The sequence below is a fragment of the Sceloporus occidentalis genome, unplaced genomic scaffold (genome assembly GCF_023333645.1).
Source record: "Sceloporus occidentalis isolate IW3139 unplaced genomic scaffold, rSceOcc1.0.p SCAF_50, whole genome shotgun sequence".
NCBI classification, from domain to species: domain Eukaryota; kingdom Metazoa; phylum Chordata; class Lepidosauria; order Squamata; family Phrynosomatidae; genus Sceloporus; species Sceloporus occidentalis.
The window spans coordinates 1,324,378-1,351,053 of NW_028317030.1; the positions used below are offsets into that span (position 1 = coordinate 1,324,378).

The following is a 26,676-nucleotide window of genomic DNA, read 5'->3' on the forward strand; positions in this document are numbered from 1 at the left end:
AGACTCCTAGTGGGGCAGTCGGTGGAGGTCTGAGCAACCTTCGCTGCTGCCGGCACTTCCACCAGGGCTTCTATGGTGGAGCACCGGAAGGTCATGTGATGCCGGCTCTCAGTCATAGAAGCCCAAGAGGAAAAGGCAGCAGCGGAGGTTGTCTGTGGAGAGGCGGATCCGGGTCCCCTGCAGCGCTGCAGGGCTTCTGGATCTTGGTCTTGTAATCAGACCTCTGAATAAGATGAGGGGTATTTTTCAGAGCATTTGCTCTGAAAAATACCTTGTCTTATAATCGAGGAAATACGGTATATAGATCATATACACAGTCTGGAGCCATATAAATGGATAGCATTTTGCCGAGTAAATATATAAATATTAATGTTTTACTATTTTATCATATTTATATTCATAAATATATATTTTAAAGATGTATTTGCCTCTAGCTATTTCACGGGTTATTTCCCATGATATGCTGCATTTTTCCAATCTCAGTATCCTGTCTAGTTTCCGGATTTTCACTGGGCTTGCTGGTTCTTAAGAGCTTCTCTGCTGGATGTAACCCCTCTGGTGCCTTATTTCTGCTCGTTCTCCTTGTGTCAATGGGTTTCCAACTGCGCTCTTGGGCTCCATCATTCAATTTCAGCTCAGCCCAGAGACACAAAGCATGGTGGATGGTGCCGTGCTGTCATGTTGGAGGTTCACAGCACATCGGCATATGCATAAAACTAAATTCCGTTATTACAGAGGGACTGCTCATTCATTTCATTCTGGGTTTTATTGAAAGTGAAAATAGCCGGGCAAGCTGAGGCAGACGTGCCAAGGAGCATTGTCTATAAATAAGTATTTGGAACAGCTTCCTATATATCCTTCTGGTGCTTGCAACGACGATCTGGAAAGGTTATGTGCTTCTGAAGAAGAAGATTACAGCAGGGTCTGATAAATTGCCGTCAGTAGGGAACAGGCAATCACTGTGGGCACAATGGCTTCTCGTGCTGTGTCTCTGTATTGGGCAATGAATGGTTCATTCACAGAAACACAGGTAGGCTTGATATAGACTCCCGTTATTTTTAGCTGCTTCAGTTTCCATGGAGATCATTCACCTCCTCCTTCGGATGGAAGCTGGGAGTTTATGACTCTAATGCTTTTCTGAGATTGTATTACATTTTAAAATAAAAATAAAAAAAGCAGAGCACGGGTCATATATATAACTACGAGGCAAGAATAAAAATGAAAAAGTACAGCCCGTGCCCCTTTGTTCATTACCGCATGCCATACTGATATATCCCTGTCATAAATATAAGGCTTCTCTTCACAAACTAACAAGCACTTAATTGCTTTTCTAGATTTGATGGTGGAATTCATTGTGACTCATATGATGAAGGAGTTTCCTATGGATCTCTACATGTAAGTAATACAAAGTTGCAGTGAAAACTCATAGTGGAGTCAGTGGTCAGGGGGCTAGAGGTGGCTGCGCTTTCAGATATATTACAAGAGCTCTGCCAGCAATTGATTAAGGATGATATATGAAGGGATTTAACAAAGCACAAGCGGGAAGTTTGTTTTAAAGAAGAAGAGGTGTTCGGAACATGCCGTAATAGAACACCACGGGGTCAGAGGCTACGATGTAACAGAAGGACATTCGTTCTATCAACAATGTCCTAGAACGGTGGTAGAAACTCCCAGGAGAAGTGGTAAAGGTCAACACAGTATATACGTAATGTAAATATGGGACATGCATTGAGCAAGCTAAAGGTCAGACAATCCAAGATGCAAATAAGGTTTGAGTTTTTAGCAGGAACCAAAAAAAGGCAGACTGGGTTATAAAGGATATAATAGCTTTTATTTAATTGATATGTAACGTAATTATATAGCACAACCAAATTGGTCTTGTTTTCGCCCATGAATGTGAATGAGTTGCAAAGTCATCTAGCTGTATACAAAAAAGCATGTTTTTAAAAATGTTTACTAAGCACCCGTCTAAGCTTGTGGAGCAGACATGCAATTTGGTAAGCATGCTACAAGGACCCCATTTATCATTAAGAGGGAAGTTTCTTTATGGAATGCTTACCTTCCCCGCATTTAAAATACTGTGCAGCACTGCTTGGTTCCTACACGTTGGCCTGATGGGCTGTTCACCTGTTGGGCAGAGTAGTGAGGTATTGTCCTGCATCAGCGCTACAGCAGAAAACACTTTAAACACTTTAATGTCGCTGACACCCCTACTATAAAGCAACGCTCATGAAAGCAATCTAAGAGTTAATTAATATGCATTCTTCCAAAATGATACTACTTCGTTGGTGATCTGAACTTTCTTGCTGCTGATTGGCTGCTTAAGCTGCGAATCAGTGGTGGTAAATGACTTCCAATGAAATCAGTGGAAGAATATGCCTGTCACTGTTTAACAGCTTATTCAGCCAATCAGTAGCAGTAGCTGTTCCCAATGAAAACGAGAAGACTTTGCACATGCGCAGTCACATGCGCACTCCTCCACTCAGCGTTCAGCGCTGGAGCTGACTGCAGGTGAGTGCATCATGCGCAGGGAGATGCATTTGGCTGAAAGCGTCACACACGTGTAATAAGCGTCCCGTGTAATCGTTGAGTGAATTCAATAGTTTGATTATTTTTATATTTTGCTGCCTCTCCCTCACAGATTTGTTTGCCTTATACACACACTACCTTTCAAACATTTGGGCTCACTTAGAAATGTCCTTGTTTTTGAAAGAAAAGCAAATTTTGTCCATAAAAATAACATGAAATGGATCAGAAATACAGCGCAGACGTTGTTGATGTTGTACATGACTATTGTAGACTGTGGCTCAGATACCCTAAACTTTTGAAAAGAAATGGTTATGAGCTTGTTGGGTTTCCCATTCCAAAATCATGGGCATGAATATGGAGTTGGCCCCTACTTTTCTGCTATAACAGTCTGCTCTCCGATGTGGAGGCTTTCCTCAAGATTTTGGAGTGTGCAATTTAATGCCTTCTCTAACCACCATTAATGAGGCACCTGTGTGGTATGTGGGGTGCTTAACCTTAAGCTCTTGCCAGAACCCACAAATATACACTAACATGCAATAACATATATATTTAATTAAGTTATTACTAAGAGGTAAAGGGGTATATGCGATTCTACAGCATTAGAAATCAATAAGAGAGACAGCGTGATCTCAGTTGGCGGTGTTCTGCTTTTATATGATTTTCCAGCCGCCTTCAGCCTTTAAGAGTGCAAAAGTCTGCGCATAACATATGGGGTTGGTATGGCTTTGCACTTTTTATTTAATCATTTTTGCATAACATGGTTCTCTAATTCAGGTCCTTCGGGGGTTGGTTTAATATTTGATCCCGGTTAATCAACATGAAACCTGAGAAATCGCTATTATAGCTGGAAACGGCTGATTTTTAATGGAAGATCTTCATAGGCTTCAGAGGTCCTTTATCACTCCCATCACTCCTGTGTTCCACGTTGGCTGATCCAATTGGTCCAACCTAATTGGTTGTTAGAAAACTCTTTTGTAATTGTTATAGCTAGTGATTTCCTTGTTTTCCATGACTCCGAACATTTAGTGGTAGTGTGTGTCTGTGCGCGCACATCTCCAACAATTCTAGTTTACTGGTTATTAGACTTATTGACCAGTAAAAATGATCATATAGCATCAATATGCAGCACTGACAGATGGCAGCATATAATGCTCCGCGTACGGCAGGCACTATTGCGTGGAGTGTGTAGCAGATGGAAGGCGCTCGTGTGTTGAATACTTGACATTGGGGGTGCAGGAACCAGAAGATTTGCGCAGTAAATGGAAATTAAAGGCGAAGTCCCATGTTCCAATAAACTCCCTTTATCTGCAGACCTGGAGGCGGCCATTGTCGTTAGCCATGTGACATTTTGAGCAACTTTCCCTGCTCAACCACCACACTGAGCTGATTCTTTATGTTAATGACGTCTGTTCCGCCATAGACTAGCAGTAATCATAGATTCCTGCTGGGTGATTTAAACCGAGCCATTCTGCTGTTTACCATAGTCAGTGTGATAGTGAGTCAGTGTGTTTGTTTAGTCAATTAGGCTAACATAACAGAGCTAAAACAAATACACATGATAAATACGCAAATATTATCTAAAAACTAGAACCATTTTAAAAATAGCTATAAAATAGTTTGGAAATGTGATACTTGTATTAAAAATGTGCTGGGCATTCCTCTTTAACCCCTTAATGACAATTGCCGGTTCCGGCACGACACGGAAAAACAAGTCGTTTACGACAAATGACGTGCCAGAACCGGCACGTCTTTAAACGGGTGCAGAAAGCGATCTACGTTCGCTTTCTGCACCCAAATGGCGTTGCTGTAATGCCTTGACCTCGAGGCATTCAGCAACGCCACGATCGGCACCAGGGGCCATCTCTGGCCCCTCCCCGGGGCGTCAACAACGCAGACGCCCGTTTTAAAAGCGTTAAGGAGGCGATCAACGATCACCTCCTAAACTTAAATGGTGTCGCTCAGGAGGCATCCAGCGACACCAAACACTTACCTCTAGATGGACTGTGACCGCTCCGGAGAGCGGTCACAGCCGCAGCTGCCGGTGATCTTCGCCATCAGCAAGATGGTGGCGGCCCGGGAAAAAAAATAATAAAGATGAAAAAGTTCGCTAGACGGTCTCCAGACCCTCTAGAGAACTCTGGCTCCACTTGCAGGTTGAATACAGGTACTGCATTCAACCATGCAAGTCAATGGAGCCCAGCTTTCTAATCACAGTGTGATTAGTAAAAATAAATTAAAAAATAAAATAAAATTAATAATAATTAGAAAAAAATAGTAAAAAAAACAGTAAAAATAATTTCCCACTGATGTCACTATCAGGGGAACCTTCAAGTTGAAAAAAAAAAATTAAATGTTTTTTAAAAAAAGGCAAAAAAAAATAAAATATATATATAAAAAATATATTTTTGTGAGCAAGTCCTAAAATTAGCACATTAGCTTAAAACAATTCTCGCATGGAAAGAGTTAAAATACTGGCATATTAAATGCCCATGGGGTGTCTACTTTTAAAAAAATGTATGATTTGATGGGGTAAATTGAATTGGCCGGGTTCAACAATGTCCCAATTAACAAGGGGGGAAGGATGGCCACACATTTAATTTCCAATTAGAAAAATGCACACGTACCAAATGTGGCCATTTAGTTCCCCCAAAAAATGACAACCCCATGCATGTGGGGTATCACTGTACTCAGGAGATGTTGCTGAACACATATTGGGATGTCGTGTGACAGCGGCATATACCAGGAGCTGTAAATTCATACATTACATAGGTGTGTGGGGGAAAAATACACACAAAAGAATACTACTGCAAACTTTTGGTGGTAAAATGTGTGCATGCAAAGAGTTAAAATACCCTGGGGTGTCTAGTTTTCAAAAATATATGGGTTTTGTTGGGCACACTGAAATGGCCCGGCTCAAAGATGTACCAAATAGGACATGGGCAGTGGATCCCCAAATGCCAAAGTTCAACATTGAAAAATGCGCATGTCCCAAATGTGGCCCTTTTGCCCCCCAAACAGCCAGGCAAAATCATTCATGTGAGGTATCGCTGTACTCAGGAGATGTTGCCGAACACATATTGGGGTGTTTTGTGATAGTGACATATACGAGAACCTTTTAATTCATACCTGAAGTAAAATGTGTGTGACAAAACAAATGCAAACAAATTACCACAATAAAGTTTGACAAAGGCTGATGGTAGAATTAGTGCTTGGAAAGGGTTAAAATACTAGCATTTGGAATACCCTGGGCTGTCTAGTTTTCAAAAATATATGACTTGATGGGGTAAATTGCATTGGCCGGCTTCAAATATACCCGAAATGGCACATGGGGGGAAGAATTACCAGATTTGGAAAAAATGGCTTTGAAATAGCAAGACGCTACCTGTACTTATTGCCCCATAATGTGTAGAAAAAAGCAAAAAAACATAAAAACATTGGGTATTTCTAAACTCAGGACAAATAGTAGAATCTATTTAGCAGGTTTTTTCATTACCTTTTATAGATGAGTAAAAGATTTTTCAACTAAAAGTTAGAAAGTCATTTTTTTCTAAATTTTTCACCATATTTTATACTTTTTTAATAGTAAATAATATGATACAATCAAAACAATGTCATCTAAAGAAAGCCCTTCTTGTCCTGAAAAAAATATATAATGTGTGTGGGTTCAGTAAACGGGAAAGAAGAAAATTACAGTAAACACGAGCAGCGCAGAAATGTTAAAACGGCCATTGTCACGAAGGGTACAAAAAGTAAAATCAGCCTTTGTCACGAAGGGGTTAAAGAGCAGTAATTCATCACAAATGGATGTAGAGATAGATCTAAAGGTAAAACTGTTTTGAATGGATAGATGTCTGTTTATAATGCCCGTCCCATGCATGCTTACGTTCCCTCATTGTGTTTAACCTCTACCAATTCTGTTCCACTTATGCGACATGCCTCTGATTGCAGAAGTCTATTCCTACATTTATAAAAGTCCCTGATCCTCGTGCCCCTTGATACTTTGAAGCTGTAGTTAGTTCACGTTCTAATATATGGTAGAGATTTCACGAAGTGTTTAAATAACATATACATTTGAGTTCATATTGTAATGGGCTAATCCATAGCGTAGCCCAATAAACCACTTCTGAAACTTATCAAGCCATTGCAAATACAACTGTTATTCTTTTTGAGTACGTCTACATAACACTTTCCATGTTTGTTACCGGCATTGGAATCTCCGTTCAAACGAAACTCCCCAACTTGAGACACAGCCGAGTTCTCCCCAGTTCTACGAGCTCAAAGAAGCCTTCATTATACCCTCACTGTACAGGTTTTTTATGGTAAATAAATATATATATATATATATATATATATATATATATATATATATATATATATATATAATGTGTGTGTGTACTTACCATAGGGAATAGAATATATATGTATTATGTTATTTTTTAATCGTCAGAAGTTCATATTCAGAAATATTTCAGGTTTGACACCTAGGAGCCGGTAATGGTTTGAAGAGGGGTTTAGTTTTCTTTCCAGTTCTATTCTAATGCATATTCTGTAACGCATGTAAGTGTGTGAGGTGACTGTAATAAGCAGGATGAATTATTAACACTAATGATTGTAACCTAGAAGTAGAACCTTCACGCACCCTCCATCTGTCTTCATCCCAAAGAATGACACTTCTCTTTCCAAATGTGTTCTGTGCTGCTTTCAGGGGTCGAGGTAAAAAGTACAGCACATATATCAGCCATAACGATTAAGTCTGTTTGAGCTTTATAAATTATGCCGTGAGCTAGGAATCCACATAATTCTCAGTAAACGGAGACCATGTCCTTTGGGACAGTATTTAAAAAGAAGTGGCGATATTATGGATTCTGATACTGTACATCTATAACTGTATGCCTGGACTCCCCATTATCCATTGAATTAATCGGTATCTCTTTAGTTTCGGGGGAAGCAGTGACAAACAATAGTTAGATGGAGACTTGTGTGCCTGTGTCAGTAATGTTCTGGACACAGAAAGATGCACTTTCTTAGGGAAATAAACAAATACCCCTTTACCAGTAAGCATATATCTGCTTCTATTCATGCATTTGGATGAATCCCTTTGAATCTTATGCCAAAGGCTGGTAACTGAATGTCTGTGAATTCAGCAAGCCCTGGGGGTGAGTGTTTGGGGATTTACATACACGAACGTTCAAATGTTTGGGGTTACATAGCCGTTTTCAATGGACCAATTAGCCTATAAAACTTTGTGAACATAACGTGCCATTGGAACACAGGAGTGATGGGAGTGATAAAGGGCCATTGGAACACAGGAGTGATGGGAGTGATAAAGGGCCATTGGAACACAGGAGTGATGGGAGTGATAAAGGGCCATTGGAACACAGGAGTGATGGGAGTGATAAAGGGCCATTGGAACACAGGAGTGATGGGAGTGATAAAGGCCTCTGTACACCTATGAAGATTTTCCATTAAAAATTGGCCGATTCCAGCTAAAATAGTCATTTACAACATAACGACGACGTGCTGTATTCCTGATCCATTTCATGTTATTTTAATGGATGAAATTTGCATTCACTAAATAATTCTGCATAAGTGTCTGTGTCCAAAAACAAATGTATTGACAAACAAACGTAATATTGCGTGGAAAGTGAACCTTAAGCTGAAATAATGGTAATTTGTCTATTCTGTTTATTTCTCAATACTTTACAAGTAATGTCAAGACACAAAATATTAACTGGTTTAAAATTGCTGTTCCATCTACTCTGCTGGAAATGCTCAATAATCGTGGGGCACAACGGCTTATAAGGTGCTGAGACAACCAAACGGTGAAGTCTGTTAGGAAGGACACGATTCTTTTATACCCGCCTGTCTGGTAAATTTGAACTAGAGAGCACTTTTTCTTCCATTCAAGTTTTTATCATTTTTTCCCCAGACGCTGTATTCAAATAATCCACAAGCTTTTGTGTTATCAGAAGAAGTGCAGAGTGAGACTTCATTACACTTGGCGAGAACTTTGGTCCGGTGAGTAATACTTTACAATGTCCAGTAGGGCTGCAACTAACATTTATTTTCATAATTGATTAGTTGGCTGATTATTTTTTCATCATAGAAGCCCCAGTGGAAGTGCTGGGCGGCAGTGGAGGTTGTCTGCGCGCATTGCTCAGATGTCCAGCAGCTGCCAGAGAGGAGGATCCAGGTCCCCTGCAGTGCTGCAGGGGATCCCGATCTTAGTCTTATAGTCAGACCTCTATTATATTATAAAATGACCTCCAATATAAGACGAGGGCTATTTTTCAGAGCATTTGCTCAGAAAAAAACTTGTCATATATTGAAGCAAATACGATAAATTGATCCTTCAACTAATCGGTAATGAAAATCGTTGACAAAAATTTTCATTATCTATTAGTTGTTGCAGCCCAAATGTCTAGTTCTAGGGGCATGAATATAATGTGCAAAATGGCATATTATTAGGATACAAATGCAGTGTTTCTGTAAATATATATTTATTGATATAATTCCTTTTTGATTTGTTTGAATGATTGAGTAGTCATTGGTTTCATGGAGACCTGGAGATTGCAGTGGTTGTCTATGATATCAGTATGTAGTCCTCTTTGATTGATGTGACTTTTTGTATGTTGTATGACTTGATATGAGGCTACCACAATGTGATGCTATTTTCACTCCATCATTAATCTTAACTGTCATTAAAGATGGCTTCAAATCACTTCTCTGATGACTTTCGCCCAAGATCTGTTAATTAATAGTATATCTTTGGCTTCCCTTTTTTATTATTATTATTAAGAATTTAATTTATTAAAGGTAATCGCCTTTCTTTTGTAAGTAGGATACCAATTAATGTTTCCTAAGTAGGTAGTAGAAGAGCAGGAAAAGTTGTTGGTGTCCGTAGATCCAATTCAGCATCGTCTTCCTCATGGGCTGGCACCGGACCCCTTGTACATGATTAATAGGGCTTCAGCAAAACCATTTAAACCTATTATATAAAAATATAGAAAATAGTCGTTCAGAAGATATCCTGAATAATGAATATGTAGGTGTCCTGTGTTTAAAGGGACAGAATATTTAGAAAGATGTTCTTGTACCAGAACCAGTTTATTTTCAGAAGGCTTCTGTTTCTTTTGTTGCTCAGAGCCTCAGCTTGTCATATAACAGCCAGTTTAATTTCTTATTCCCCCCTACAGCCATGAACATCCGCATGTCCCTTTAAAAAAAAATTACCATCAAGTATGCTGAAATGCATGTCCCATTAACTCCAGTAAAGAACATATAACAGTCCAGTTTGCATGGCCTCCAGTGCATCTTGCCACATGTAAATGTATGCGTTCATTTATTTTTTTATAGGAATGATATAGGAATTTTTGTGTTGAAGGAGTGTTCAACCATGATAGAGTAATGTGAGAGCCTGTCTGATAATTTGAATGCAGATATACAGTATCTCACAAAAGTGAGTACACCCCTCACATTTTTGTAAATATTTTATTATATCTTTTATTATATCTTTTCATGTGACAAAACTGAATAAATTTCACTCTGCTACAATGTAAAGTAGTGAGTGTACAGCCCGTATAACAGTGTAACTTTACTGTCCCCTCAACATAACTCAACACACAGCCATTAATGTCTAAACCCTGGCGACAAAAGTGAGCACACCCCTAAGTGGAAATGTCCAAATTGGGCCAAAAGTGTCAATATTTTGTGTGGCCACCATTATTTCCCAGCACTGCCTTAACCCTCTTGGGCGTGGAGTTCACCAGAGCTTCACAGGTTGCCACCAGAGTCCTCTTCCACTCCTGCATGACAACATCACCGAGCTGGCGGATGTTAGAGACCTTGTGCTCCCCCACCTTTCGTTTGAATAATTAAGAGACATGCCCCAATACCTTTCTCTCTATATATATGTGTGTGTGTGTGTGTGTATGTATATATATATATATATATCATATATATACACACACCCACGCACACACTTTTTATATGACTTTATCTAAGCTACGTGTAGGGCATCCATAACTAATACCAGTGTGATGATATATGGATCCAACACTCTTCTCTGGAGGCTGTCATTACTATTCATTTTCTGTCTGTCAATTTTGAGTAATATTCAACAGCAGTAATGAGCCTGCTTCATCTGTTTCTGTCCCATGTTTATTTTTCAATCAGTCATCCAAGTTGCTTCAGCCAATACCAAATACACTAGTCTATGACAAGATGAATTTTAGCCAATTAGTTTGTCTATGAGGTTCCCAGATGGAATTAAATCTTCATTATTTCCAATTAGATAAAAACAGAATTCATTAGTTTATGCATGTTTGCACTTATAGATGAAATGAGTATATTCTGTAATTTCCAAAATTACTCATAATACTATTATATTTATTTTCCTATTGGTTGTCCACAAGAATATTGCTGTGTATGATGAAAGATATTTTATATCATCCTCTATGATTTCTTTTTGTTCTCTCATGTCATTTAAGAATGTTCTTTAACTTAGACTTTTTTAATGAATATTTATTTTAACACTTTACAAAAGAGCTGTACGGCCAACATTATCTTTATCCAAAGCAGCAGGTTCCGGGCCCTAAGAATCTCTTTCAGTGCATGTTTTGGAAAACATAATATTTATGTTGATTCCTCCATTGATAAACTATGCATAACTAATTTTAGCAAAGCCTTAAACTCTGCTCCTGGTTTTGGTTATTGAAAATACATGTTTAGTGTGTTATGGTTCAGGCAATCTTTTTGTAGGTTGAAGTCTCTAAAATGATGATGGTTTATTGGAGCTCAAGATGTGTTACTTCTGTGTGCAGATTGTGAGATGGTCCCAGAGTTGCAAAAAGTCTCTGAAGAAGAACCACAGTAGATTAGTCCCTACCTCTTTTGGAATCAAACCCCTTTTATGGGATATAGGATCCCTTCCTTCACCAGCCAATAAGCCAGCAGGAAGGATGGCTCTCCTTGGCAATCCTTCAAAGAGCGGAACATCTGAAGTCATCAAAGGGAGATAGCAGCCGTCCATACAAACTGGGGGTCCAGTGAATCTGTTATCCCAGTTCCAAAATAAATTCAAAACCACAGAAAAGTGATTATGTAATGGGCACAAACCAAAAAATAGTGCAGTAGTGGAGGGGCTAAAAAATGGGGCCAACTAAGGCCCCAGCCCTAACCATACAGTCTACATTTCCTTCTGAAGCAAGAAGTACTAACATAAAATGAAGCTCATGAAACCCCATATCTGGCCCTGATTTCCCCCTCTTTCTTTTCACAAATGAATGATAAAATTAAAGATTTGCCACTTCCCAACAGTCCGTGCAAAGGAAGTGATGTCATTGTGTCTCCAAATGACTTTGAGTTGCTTTCTAATTGCTATTGGATCTATGACTGGGCCCCGTTATAACAACCATTTACCCCCTTCTGTACCTAGCCCATTTTCCTCTAGCTCTAGAGATCAGCAGTGTCTGTACCTTCTCTCTATTTCATTCAATATGTTGTAATTCTGTTCAGCCCCTTGTTAGGAGCCCTGCCGAATCTGTAGGTGTTTTATAAACAAAGCCCAAAAATAATCAAAAGGTCACGGGGGCCCCTGCTCTGGGTTTCATTGTTCTGGAATCAATTTGTCGATTCTCTTTAGAAACCTTCAAACAAAACCACTACAAATGAAAGCCAGAACATCCAAACACAGGAGTCATATATTTATAATGTATTTGCTTCCAGAATACCTTCACGTTCCGTGTTCTATACTGCCATGCTACGGCTTTTGCAAATATTTGATCTTTTGTGTGTGTGTGTAAATTGATTAATGTATATGTTTTTATTTCAGCGCTGATAAATCTCTTGAAGTTTCTCATGTCTAATGAGACTGTTCTACTAGCAAAACACAACATTTTTACCTTGATTCTTATGGTAAGGATCGAGGCTGTGTTTCCAAACAATGCCTGCTGATAGATGGGTAATAGCACAGTGATTGCTTTGGTAATTAACGCTCCTGGGAGGCATTGGGTTTGGTGATCATGTGTTGCTGGTCATTAGTCAGTGTTTTTTTTTTTGTGCTGTAGGTTCCTTAATTTACGCTGCTCTGTCAAAGATATACCTCAGTCCTTCATTAAGGCAGCTATTACCAGGAAGGCTGTTTAATGTATTGTCACCTATATGATGTAGAAAATGATTCTCTAATAGTACTGAATGAAGAAATAAAATGAATGTATGTCACTGATTACTTGCCGTTGTGGCACTTATTTAGGGAAGGGAATGGAGAATGTTAAAAAGCTCGCAATTGTTGTAGACTCATCAGGATCTATAACACGGCTTCCTTTTTTAGTGAGGTCTTAACTTATTTGTTTTTGTTCTTTCTGTAGGTAGTCAATTTGTTTAATATGTTCATTACGTATGGAGACACCTTCCTTCCTACTCCAAGCAGCTATGATGAGCTGTATTATGAAATCATACGTATGCACCAGATATTTGATAACCTTTATTCAATGGGTAAGAATGTTCGAAATCATACAGTATACATAGTTTTATGCGGATCGTTTAAAAATGGCCGGCTTTTTATCTAAGTTGTAATGTATTTTTTAACAGTTATTTTAACACCAGGAGAAAGGTAGAGTGTTTTTACAGTTTATATCCATATATAAGCCACTGGTGGATGCAGGGCACAGGTTCTTGTGTCAATGGCGTGCATGGGTCACTGCCGGGTTTTAGGGGGGCAGAGGGAGAATGCATGTACGTATGCACTGTGGCCTAAGGAGTATGCGATTGATATCGAGTGACTTCTGCTGGGAGAACAAGCCAGATCGGGCCTTATGTGCAGGTACTGTAGGGCTCACGTGACCCTGTACAGGGCAGCTGGACATTTGAAGCTTGGCGCCATTGTGTCCTGTTACAAGGCTGTCAAAGAAGACAGTATGTCATCACAATACAAACCAGCGTTATACATGGAAGGTGGTAGCAGGGCCCAGACTGGGGTCAGAAACCAGTCGAGGAATAAACAGACAACAGGTACCAAAGGCTGAGTGCACAAGAAGCCATAAAGCGATAATCCATCAATAGAGGCTGGAGCTACTTGGTAATTATATACCCACATGTTTGCTCATAATGAGTGAAAGATGGGTGAATACAAGGGGAGGCAGAGATCAAACAGGCCGGTGGTAATATGGGGCAGGTGCGTAGCCTCCCAACCCCAAGGTCTGAAACACGAGTCGCTGCAGATCATGGCGTTGCTTCACTGATCCCTGAGAAAATGGGCAAAGCTGCCTCAAACTACTATTTATAGCTTTCTAATATTATTCAGGACGTTCTTGCATTCAGGTTTTTGTTTATTCTGTTTGTTCTATCATGCACTGTTCGGTGGCTATGATCTCACAAGGTTTTGTCATTTTGAGTGGTGATCTATCAATGCAACCCCGTCGCCTGCACTCTCAGCCGCCACATTGGAGTTGCTTTGCATATTCATGAAGATGTGAGGAACCCACTTGGCTGTTCTCTCACATACGGCACCTCAAGATCAAAGGCGCATCAGATAACGAAGGCAAACTGTCGAGGAGGCCCTAGACAGAAAGAACATATTAGCAAAATAAAAATCTTCTTTTGTAGAAAAACAAAAAAGTTATTTTGTTTTGTCGAAGCCAAATTTATATTTAGAGGTGGCCATATACTTGATGTTTATTGTGAAACTTGTTAGTTTCTGATAATTTATGTGATAGTTATCATGTAATAATATAGCTATTGGTTTGAAGAAGGGAGATGTTATATGATGCACTGTGGGGTATGGTGGTGCTATATAGATCAATAAAAAGAAAATTTGGAATTTATAGTGAAACCTGTGAGTTTAAATCAGATTTAGATTAAGGTAGATTTTTAACCCGAAAAAAAAAAATGATCCCCCCTTTGGCAGAGGATGCGTTATGTAATCGGCTCAAAACAAAGGTGCCTTCGTTTACCAACATAGCATAGGTTTCTTATTTAATGTAGGCCTGCAATATATTGTCGTATAATGTTAGACTATCACGTATCAGAATATTACCCTTAATGATGTAGTTTTGCACTGTTTCGCACGGTTCACTAACACACAAACCCTCCTTCCGTTACCTGTCCAGTAAGTATTAGCCGCTAACTATTTCATTTCACTTTCTTTCAGTACTTCGTCTTTCTACCAATGCAGGCCAGTGGAAGGAGCCAGCCAGCAAGGTCACGCATGCTTTGGTCAACGTCAGGTGGGGAAGCCTATACTTCTTATCTATCTTATATTTCTGCGTTCCATGGTGCTCAGTACGTGACAATGTGTGTTGCTTCTCAGTCACCTTGACTTGTGCACAAGCTACAGAAAAACCCCCAGTAACCCAGGAGGTTTTAAAATGCGCGGGCTTAACGCACACTATGCCGACACCAGAGGAGGTAATGAATTCTATTTAAAATATAAACGCACAGGAGGTAATTTAGGGGATTAATGAGCCAAGCAGATCTTTGTGAGCTAACCTGATCTTCATTGCAGCCAGGAAAGAAAATATTTTGACGCAAGCTGTAAAAATCTTAGTTGACCCCGTAAGCAGACGTGTTCTGATACAAAGTCAGAACCAGGGTGCAGTCGCCATTCATGAACATTAAAATCATTAGAGTGTGAAGAACGTGTCGCCATATTATGCCATGTCACATACATCTATTTAAACCCTGATCTCTTCTCGACCAAACTTTAACGTGAGCCGTTCCTGGACATTGATTGCTTATTGTGAAGCCTAAATTTATCATTTCCCCTGTACAACCTAATGCAATAAATATTACTTTTGCTCCAGCATCTAATGGAAAGTCGATATTGCAGACAAATGGTTCTTGGTATCTCAGTAAATGATCATTCATCTTTTATTGATCGAATCTCTCTTAATACTTTTTCAGCCAGGAGATAATGCATGAACTGTGGCGTAAACCACACTATGACCCAAGTGTAAATGCAGTGTAGCTGAATTCACGTAACAAAAAAGGAATAATTTATGAAGGAGGTGATTCTCAATCCGTTATAAATCCTGTTGTGTTCAGAGGTTTTTTTTCTTCATCTGTGATGCTGTGAAATGGGGAACCACTTGGGTTTTAAACATAGATTCTAATGTAGAATACGGACAGTAAGGTTTCTTAAATGTGGACATGCTGCTCTACAGCAACTTTTTACTCAACTGTTTGTATTTTGTTGTGAGTGTGATTTTTCTCTAATATTTGATAGAAAGTGTATAAGAAGATGGCGTTTCACAGTGATGTGTTAATGCTACCCTACGACTGACTTACCCTATCTTTGCCCACTTGACCCCTCTTCCCACTGACTTTAGAAGGGACTCCTTTGTGTGGCCAGCCCCAATCTTTCTCTCTCACACAATGGAAATTACGTGTTTTTTCCACATATCAAATGTTATCCATTTGACAGATCCACGGGTGGAACCATTGGCTCCACTACTTACTAAGAAACAAGTTCCATGCTTAATATTTTAAAAACACGCTGGGTATTTATTTCCCCCCATGTTCGTTGGCTGGTTCCCTTGCAGCTTCTAATATGCCTTTTGATTTAATCCGGCTAGTAACGGATATTTATACTGCGCACTTGCCGTACTGAACTCCTCCAGCGACGCGCATGTGGCTGACTCGATTACATGCTGGTCCGCTGGATATCCATCAGACTAAACAGGGCAGAGGGACACTGCGCACATGAGTAATCCTGTCAAAAAGAAAAATGACATGTCTGCTCCTTTTTTAATGCATTCGTATGAAAACAAGCACTCTGCCATTTTACTTTAACGTAGGAGAATCTCCTGAACTGGACCACAGAAACCGGTCTACGCAGCTTGGGTTTCCATTAGGTAGTTGACAGTACTGATTTGTAAATCCCGTCAGGTGGCAAAATCACTCAATTAAGTTGTTCACTGAGCCGTGTCCTTCCATTAATGACCTTTGGCACGCCGTCACTCCAAGTCAGACTATTGCAATCTGCCGATAATGAAAGATAGTTCAGTCATTCTTCGTGAATGCAAGATGTGGCTCCCTTCTGCTAAGAAAGTAACAAAAGAAACTTAAGTGTTTGCAGAAAGAAATTGGACTTATGACATTGACAGTGGAGTTACTTTTCCATCTCCTTCTAGTGCTAAAGAAACAATCTTCTCATTTTATTTTTTATTGAAGTGACCAGTCGTTTATTCTAAATAATACTACATCCATTATGCTGTATGTGGAAGCGGCCATCTTGCTGCTGCGTCACATGTTCTAATATGGTGGCTTGTTCTAATATATTTCTGGTAATAGCTTCTCCTACAGGAAGCTCAATTGAAATATCCAGCTCTTCTGCAAACCCCCTCTTTAGTAAACGTTCCCCATTGCTACCAAAGAATGGTAATTTAGAATACCATTTTCTTCACGTTTCGCCTATTCTGCGATTGCATGGTTAATTTTTTGAAGAACCATTATGTCACAAACCACAGAATTTTAGTTACAGGTTAATGAAAGAGATAACGGGGGGGGGCGGGCCTGGGGCGTTGTAGATAAAATGACTGCCGTCAGAAAGATCAATTATTTTATACAAATTACTTGGTGAATCTGTATTTATTAATTATGCCACTCGCTACAGCCCCTATAGAATTAAACACTGGGTTTCAAAATATGCCTCCACTTCTTAATTACAATCAGACTGTGAGGTTAATTAGACTTTTATAGTTTACAAAAGTTTATAGAAGTTGAAATTGTGATTCATTTTATAGGCTGTCATAAAAAAAATTCCAGCTGTGACTCATCTTTTTTTATATAAAAATACTAAGTTTTATTCATTCTGTCATATTTTCAAGGACTCTTGTCCATTCTGAGCACTTGGACATCAAAAGGAACATCTGAATAATAGTACATTAGAGAAATTGCAGTTCATTATATGTTCTCATTTAAGAGTAGACGCTCCGACATGAAATGCAAAATATGGTTACTCACATGAGAATTGCCGCACTAACAGCTCGAGATATTCCAGGATAGTAAAAAAAAATCAGGCTTGCCCCAAATGTACAGGCCGTCAACATGTTTTTCAAGCCAAAGCTTGGCTGACATGATACCCTCTCCATATACCGGTATATAAATTTTGGAGTTGTGTGTTTGCGACATTTTAAAGTTTTCAATGTGGAGCGCTTTTGTAAATATAGGACCCCTGCTATTTAGAGAACAAATTACATTAAACATTTTATGACTGCATCTATATATATATATATATATATATATATATATATATATATATATATATATATATATATGTACAGATCATAGCAAACAAATACATCACAGAAACATACTATTCCACTGGGAATTATGTTTTTTTTTCTTCTTCTTGAGTTTGAAATCATGAGGGGAATTGTTGGGGTTATATATGGGAAGCGGATTATTTCCTATGTCATTACTATAACCATACAATAAAAATTTACTTTTATTTAATTAGTGTTTCAAAAAATAAAATACTGAAGTTACAATTAGGGAATTCCATCTCTGCCAGTCTTTTTTGCCCATATTTAATGGCATCCATTTCATTAGATAGCACACTTTTTGTGGGTAGTGGATTCTGCGTCTTTATTGTTCTTACTGTAAAGATCCCTGTTTGTTGCTGTAATTTAAAATTCTTTTCTTGGAGTCTGAGTGGATGACCACTTGTCCTTTGCACGATCCTATTAATGAACGAATCAGAGAGCGGCTGGTATTATCCCTGTGTATATTTGTGTAATAATATATCCCCGCCTCGCACCTTATTTCTAATGTTAATAAATTCAGCTATTCTAGCCTGTCTTCATAACTGAGGTGTCTTATTGACTTCGTAGCCCACCTCTGCACCTTTTAAAGCTCCATAATGTCCTTTTTTTAAGAACAAATGGCCAAACTTGCTCTGCATATCCAGGGGTCTTACCATTGACTTATACAAAGGCAAAATATTTTCCTCATTATACATGGCAATATCTTACTGGCGCCTGCAGCACTGTTGATACGTTTATTATTGTGTACAGTTATTCCAAAGTCCTTTTCATTTAATGATATCCCTAACACAACACAATTTATGGTATCATTTATATTTGTTCCCCAAAATGCATAACTTTGCATTTGTCAGCGTTAAACTTGCCTGCCACTTGGTAGCCCTGGGGCTCCGATTTGAACGTTGCCTAGATTTTCTATATCGAATTATTGGCATGGACAGAAGACGCTTTTGGGGCGATTGGTTAAACGTGACAACTTCTTGACTCAATAGTGCACTGGGAGCTACGGATCTATCAAACCTCAATCTCCTTAAAATGTGTCAGCAGCATGAAAAGGTTCATCAGCATTCAGTGCAGATGCTTTAATCAGTCTGCCAACCTTTTTGGGTTGCCTTCCCTTTTGGAGATTTACAAGGCACATGGCAACTCTGAGAATAAATGTTTACATTTCCAGACTTGACAGATTGTTTGGAGTTGGAGCAGGCATGACATAAGCGTACGTGCCAGTATCCTAACAACACCTCAAAGGGAAAACGCCATTAATTCATTTTCTGGCCTTTATAAACAACCTTCATCGGCATCGCACTGTATTCTGTTTTAGAACCTCGTCTGTCTTCGTGCCCCACGTTGGCAGATTTGCTTTATTGAATGTTAAATATACCAGGGCTTTATCTTGCTGCTTTGCTGCAATTCTGGGAAGCATGAATCTTCACCCGCTGTGTGTGCGATCGGTGTTCGAACGTGTAGAAGAAATGATGAGTCAAATATTTAAGCATGGAATCATGCCGCTTTTTGAACATGTCCTTCTGAAAAAATAACCATAAAAAATCGCGGTTATCCAGTCCAAAGATTCACTCTAGTAACCTGTAATTAACCAGCTCGTTTCGTGTATCACCCAAAAAAACCACATTATTTTAGGTCAGAAAACTATTTGGTCACCAGCTCTCGGTTACAAATCATTTAATCCAGATAGTATTTACATGATGTACATTATAGATCATGATAGATGTTTGCACAGCACTTAATATTGATTCCTATATTTTAATTAAGTTCAGGCTGATTAGTTTGTCTGCATTGGATGAGCAAACCGGTGCCTTCTCGTAATTTGTGGGAGACATTTTTCAATGCTCTTTTCTTTTTTTTTTAACTTTACATTTTAAAATCCACTTTGATTCATACAAAAAGCCGAATGACGGTCCCTTAGAAGTTTTGCTTTTTATCGTATGTTTTGCACCAGTATACCTTTTCTCTTTAAGATGCGTATAAATAAATCTCTCCTGCCTCGTGAGAAACAGACCTGGCGTCAAGAGAACCATCAAACATTTAACTGATGAACCTTTCTTCTAACTACATTTCACGGATACTTTTTGCCATGGCTTACTCTGTAAATCCAATTAGTTTTCTGGACGGGGTTAGTAATCCTCTCCAGGGCATCCAGCCCTATATATTTAGTGTTGATTTCTTCATGGGGATAGAAATAGTTTAAAGAACAGATACCCATAATCTCTGACCGAGAAGATAGGGATGTGTCTTTATATAAATTGCTGTTTCTTTTGCTTTTTCCAGGGCCATTATAAACCACTTTAATCCCAAAATAGAATCCTATGCAGCTGTGAATCACATCTCACAATTATCAGAGGAACAGGTAAGCCAAAAATTATCCGTATTTTTTTTTCTTCTCAGTTGCAAGATTTTTTTTCTCGTGTAATTTGTAGCAAAGCTTTTACTCGGAGTACTGTTTGGCAGTGATCTTTGCAGTTGAAGACAAAGATTAAAGAACATTCAGTTAACGATGTGAGTCTTTTAAAAAGATCTGCCTTTGTGAGCTAGCAATATTAGAAATAAATGCTTGAAAAGCGGGTCTTGTGCTGCTTCTCAAATACTGTGAACTACTAAGAAGCACCACAAGATCCATTGTTTTTTACCCTCACGGTTCAGTGTATTTCATAAGACCATCCCTGGATTATAATAACCAGTGTGTTACAAATGCAGCTTGCTGTTACGTCATGATTTTGGGTAAGGGTGGGATGGATCATGCTGCCTATAATTCAAGACAATTTCATAAAATAGTAATGTTCCTGGTCATGTGATCGCCGTGATTAGCAAATTTGGCCAATCGCAGTTATTTGAGCAGCTCATTGCACCCACATATCACGTCTTCCTGCAGTGTGGGCTCCACGTGGGCAGATTGTATAAATACTGTGTTTGCATAAAAATTCTGAAAATAAATCCTAAACACGTTGGGAGGTCATTGATACGACTCCTCAACTAACACGTTCCCCCTGGGTTTAACATTGAACTCTTCAGAATTCACGCTACCTGAAAGGTCCTGCTGACAGCTGCCTAATTACTATTACTGAATATTCAAGCTGATAATTAGCAGATTAGGAGCATCAGACTTTTTATTCTTATTTATTTTGTGGTCGGATGGTGTGTACGAGGTCAGTGCTTTGCACTGTCTTGGCTCCCGTTCCCTGGTATGGTAGCAGATTAGCTGGAAGGACAGCGTGACATTTTTGCTTTGCGGTCACACTTTAGGCTAGATTATTCGTTACATTTCCGTAGACATTGTTGCAGCATGTCACAGTGAGCAATCAGCCTTTAATTTAGTCAGCACTTTTCACATTCTGTCCTTATGACTGAGAGAACTGTGAGGGTTTGTCCTTTTCATATGTAACCCGCGAGCCACACCGCAGTCTGCGAATGTATCGGCAGTAAATTGGGAGCACAGGAGAACCTTCTCTATGGTTATTTAATCAATCAGCTGTTAACATGAATTTAACAACTGATTAATTAAATTCAACCCCACAAGCCTTTCTCTATGTGTGGGTCAGCACAAGGCAGGTGGAGTTGGGCAAGATTGCTGGAGAGCCGCTTTAGATCATCCACACTTTTAGAGGCTAAGTTACCCAAAGTCTCCAATCTAAATCATAGGAAACTTTTGAAAGCTAGGGTCCTAGAGTCCTAGGGAGGGTTTAGACTCCAGTTTTCTGAATCTAAAGTGAGCCTTTTGCTTGGAGCATCACCAATATTCCCTCTGCTTCCCTCACAAAACATGAAACACAGAAATATTATTTCACATGCTTTGTCCAGCGACACACGTCATACATGGTCTCTGTGCGTTCCAGATAGATCCACCCATGCAGAAATCTTCACGAGCCCGTCTTTCTGTTGTCAGTTTAAAGGATTTTTGTAACAGTCACTAATCTATTAGAAAATGGAATTGCCTTCAATGATCTGGTAGTTGAACAGATGGACAGGTTCCTGAGCTGCCAATTACTAATAATTGGGCCCTCGGTGACAGTGGCAGCTATTTCCATTATGGCGTAACAGCTTGAAAGATAAGAGCGCAGAGGTGTAAAAGTGGAAGGATACTTTTCCAACCTAGATAAGCCATTGCATATGAAAGCCTCCTATTTAGATCATGTGTGCACCCTGATGGAGGAGTCCTAGGCTAACAACCACGACCAGCGCCTATGTATCAGACCAATGACTGGTTGCAACGTCCACAGGCAGTTCACATCTATGCAATCAATTCTTCATAATTTGTTGTTTCCAGAGGCAACTACAAGTTCCATGTTTTGTCATTTTCTTCCTGCAATTCAACTTCAAGGTCACGAGCAATATTTTTAATCTCACAAGGAAGATAAAACATTATTATATAAGCCCTTCCAGTTGAGGAAACAAAGTCTTATTTTGGGAAAACATGCAGACCATCTTGTGCTGTTAGCATGATTAGATTTTTGGTGAATGTAAAGACATTAAAAGAAAATACATTATTTTTCTGACCCCTGAAATATTTAAACACAATATTTAAACTACGTGGCCACATTAAGTTGTTTTGTTTTTGGGGGGGGGGGGCTTTCCATGGTGATTCTTTTCTGACAATCAGGTTCATTTTTGAGCATTTTCTACTCAAGATTTTGAATAATTCAGCCACATTCGATCATGGTAAATTTAGAGTTTTTGTAAACTTTTTTCAAAAGAGTACTCTGAACCTGAAACATATTGTCGCTTTACATTTTACAAGATTCTAGCTTGTTTACTCTGTACTTATTTCTTGAGCACGGCGTATTGCTAAGGGGAAATATTCTCAGCGTGTCTAACAGTCTGCTTTAGGCTCTCGGCAGAGAATATCCTTGCAGTGTTACTGGGAGCAAACTTGGCAATAGCTGGCTGCGTTCCTTGAAGGCTTCTTCTATGGACAACAGGCAAAAATGAGGGGACATACAGCAATGCAAATAAACAGATTATATTCTGCTTCTAAATATTCCTTAGGCTGTTTTATTGGGGAAGTTTTTTACTTTTTTATTTATTTTATTTATTTTGTATGTGTATATAGTCATTAACCATTTTTGAATGATTATCTTATTTGATCTGTGTGATTTTTGAGGGGCATTTACCATTCAGATATAGAAGGAAGCGGTCATCGAATAACTTCACTTAGCTAAGAGTAAATTTCACATTCCAAATTATCAGCCCCCCCTACTAACGTAAAGATAAGTTCTAAAGAGAGGAACCTCGGGGTCAAAGTGCTCTCTGTTTCTAGAGAAGTATATATGTAGTCTGCAAATAAATAAACACAAGACACGGGAAAGGCTGTTACTTCTTCCTTCCTGGGCTGATTTAGGGGTTTTCAAAGCAAACATCACAGTTGTGTTGTACGTGCACTGTCTGTGATCTTGGGAAATGAATGATTTTGGATAGCTATACCGTCACAATAGATGGGTTTCAGTGCTGGATTCAATGAAGATTTTATCTCACACAACAGTTTTTCTAAGGATGTGTATTTTTCAGAAAGATGCAGGTAATGGGGATTTATCTAAAGTGAAGGTAGGCTTATCTGTTTCGTGCCTCAGTCATGCACAGTGGTCCACAGCATGAGTAAAATATAATTATATATACTATACTATAATTGTATGCACATGAATAAATGACACAGGAAAGAGAGTACCTTTTGACTTACTCCGTGACATCACCGAATCAGAGACACTTGAGCTGCTGCAATACAGGTTACCGTGCGGTAAGTGCATCCAGCCTATATAAACCTATAGATTTCCTTACAACACTGCTATGTAATATGTTTCTCCTCTACAGTCTCATACATCAAACCAGATTACTGGATCACTTTAACTACAGCTGTGTATGGGAGGTAGTATTAGTGAGAGGATTATAAATCCTTCAATGCAGTGGAAAAAACATAATTGGATTTATACGTGTGAGCACCCAGATATGTTAAAACTTTAGTGGGACGTTGCAGTGTGTGTTTCAGAAACTTCCATCTCTGGGTAATTTTTTTTGTGACTGCGTTCGACGCTGACTGCTCTTCCAGTTGCATGATTTATAGGTTAGTATTTTGAAGCCGAGGGGTTTGTTCTTCTGTAACCCGCAGCCATTGGGTTATATTTCATCACATGAGTAGGACTAGCACCATTATATTCTTGGAGGGTTTTCTCTTTGATTTGTCGAACGATTGTTCTGTACGCTAAAGTTTCACCAATGAGTACAATCGCTCTCTGTTTTATTTCTCTCCTTTATGATGGGTAATTGTGACTTTCACTGTTCCCAAAGATGTTTAGATTTTCAGATATAGTTTGCCTTCTGTTAAGTTGGAACGCTTTGTTTTTAATTTCATGGCGGACAGAATAAACCTAGATCCAGGAGAAGACATTTCATGGCATAGATTTGTTTTGCAATTTTGGGAAATCCTAAAACTCCCCGTATAACGTATTATTTGTAGTTAAAACACCTGTTTCCCGATCTTTCTCCATTTTATCATATCCCACCTCGGCTTTAACAAAACTTTCTAAAAGCAGTTTCCGCCCTGTTAAAATATAAAAACGCGTGAGCCTTCCAAACCCATTGCATTTCTTATTTTCATCTTGTGTCGTCTGTGTCTTCAGAAGGTCTGGCAGTTGACTATCTTACACCAGACCACTCTGGTTTCCTACAGTACCAGTACCGAGGCATGCGATATGTCTCATCTCAAGATAAGGTTAAGCCTATGTAGACGTGATAAGTAAAACTTCCGCGTCTGCAGTGGTTGTCGGAGAATGATTTCAGATGAGACGCTGCCGGTAATCCATGTGCTTCATTATGGATTATGAATCCCTCTGATTAATCCATATGATGAGTGATGGTTTATGGCTCGTACACTCGTCGTGATTTCTTTTAGTGCTGTGTGGCGAAACGTAAAGCTGTCCTCCATTTTCATCCTAATTGTTACATCAGAATTTATGGCCTCTTGCTTGTCTCCAACACTTAAGGCAATTTATTAATAAATTTATAAAGGCTGTTGTATTCTGGGATCTTGCGCATGGCCATTTGGAATCACTCCATTTGTAAAGGCAATATGTCGGAGAGATAGGCAGTGCGGACCTCTTGAGCTTAGGGAAGATTCATGAAGGATTTGTCAATTAGCGGCCAAGTCATTTCATTGCATTCGGTTGACAGGCGAAGAGTAGTTACCAAGGCTAAGACAATCCATGCACCTTGGGATTTGCCCAGCGTATTAGAAGACACCAGAGTTTCGTGGATAATCCGCAAATTAGGGAAACATCTATTCTTTGGTGCCCACTATCCGTAGCATTACTGAACAATCCCACCTTATTAACCTCTTCCACCTTGGCTGGAAGACCGTTGTGCATATCTGCACCCCATTCTTTAAACCTGTTTTCTAAGATCCCCCCCTTTAAGACATGCACTTTAACTTGGGCTACCTTTATTCTGCAGGTAACGCCACGCTTGTGTATTTTTTATAAATCACGGTATGTATAGAGCACCGGGGACTATCAAATAACACTTCAAACACGAACATTTGTTACCAGCACAATGGGCCTCAAGAGAACAAGCATTTTCTTCTCTTATATTAATGCCATGCGGTGTTCTGTTCAAAAAGATCACAGCCAACAGTTGCCACTTCACATTTTGTTCCGGAAATGTGTGTTGATTGCAAATCCTCAGACAGAGATATTCAAATGGCAGAACACTTTTTGTTACCGGCAGAATGAATCAAGCGCGCCTCATTGTTCCAGCAAAGATTAGAATATGTGGATTCGTTCAGCCATCTACATAACAAATCCACGGAACTGGGAAATATTTTCTTCAAGTATTTCTCAAGCTTTTGTTCATTTTCTGATGGATAACCTGTGTCCACAAAACAAAAATCAAAAACTATTTTTTACATTTCATTGGATAATTGGTTTCTGCTTTAAAAGCTATTTTCACCATTTTCAAAAACACATGGTCATCATAAGAGGGATTATCCCATTTAACATTAAACGCTTTTTATGGTAAAATAGTATCTACATTAATGCTACTATTGGATTCCCTAAAACTCCAGCTTGTGGAAGGCTGTTTTCTTTACACATTGCTCTCTCACTATAACAAAATGATATATGTGATCATAGTAATAATATATTATCGGAATGTATTGCAAAGGTATTTTTTAGCAGAGAGAATGCTGGCACTATAGAAAAACAAAAAGGCATTTAATATACAGCAAATAAATTCAGGTTTTAGCTACCTATTCACGTCAACTTTGGAGCACCGGTGGCATTTTAACTCATTCTCCCCATGCAGCTCCCGGCTCTGCAGACTTAAGCTCACATTAACTTCAGAGGTTACTTGGCTGTAGAGCTAAACGGTAGGAGGAAAATGGCCAAAAGCTCTGTATTCCAAAATGTCATGTGCTCAGGACATCAAAGAATGGATCTTGCGTTGTCCGTGGCAGGTGCCCAAACGACTTAAAGCTGGCCAGCTGAGCGATTTAATTTAGCAAATTATTTAGTTAATAATCATCAGTTTGCGATTTGATACCAATTGGGTCCTTTAATGACGTATTTACCTCTTGCATTGTGGGGGGGGGGGGTGCTGTACCGTTCTTTGGCCAACCAGAATATTCTTTGGACCGATTTGTCTGGACTTTAAAGAGCTTTAGTAGCATGCTAAACCAAGCCTCATGAATAATTACGTTTGCATATTATTGAAATGAAAATACTTTTTTAGTCTCTTAAACTCTTCACTTTTTTGTCTGATCAAACATCACCTTTTTATTTCAGACGGATATTAGAAGGCGATTGACTCGCATTAAAAGCGGAGTAAGAAGCGGTCATTTATTTCTGCTTGAATAGCTTACAGCCCCTTGTCAATCAATCAGTCAGTGACC

At 39.1% G+C, this 26,676-nt stretch overlaps 1 protein-coding gene across 1 annotated transcript in view; it reads left to right on the plus strand.

Moving 5' to 3' along the window:
- The window catches only part of LOC149288609 (armadillo-like helical domain-containing protein 3), a 48,912-nt gene that overhangs the window by 19,675 nt on the left and 2,561 nt on the right, over positions 1 to 26,676 (plus strand). Inside the window, exons 18-23 of the mRNA XM_089491545.1 lie at positions 1,335 to 1,395; positions 8,459 to 8,547; positions 12,362 to 12,444; positions 12,897 to 13,023; positions 14,678 to 14,753; positions 20,076 to 20,154. Coding sequence (XP_089347671.1) covers positions 1,335 to 1,395; positions 8,459 to 8,547; positions 12,362 to 12,444; positions 12,897 to 13,023; positions 14,678 to 14,753; positions 20,076 to 20,154 — 515 coding nt within the window. The remainder of the gene's footprint in view (positions 1 to 1,334; positions 1,396 to 8,458; positions 8,548 to 12,361; positions 12,445 to 12,896; positions 13,024 to 14,677; positions 14,754 to 20,075; positions 20,155 to 26,676) is intronic.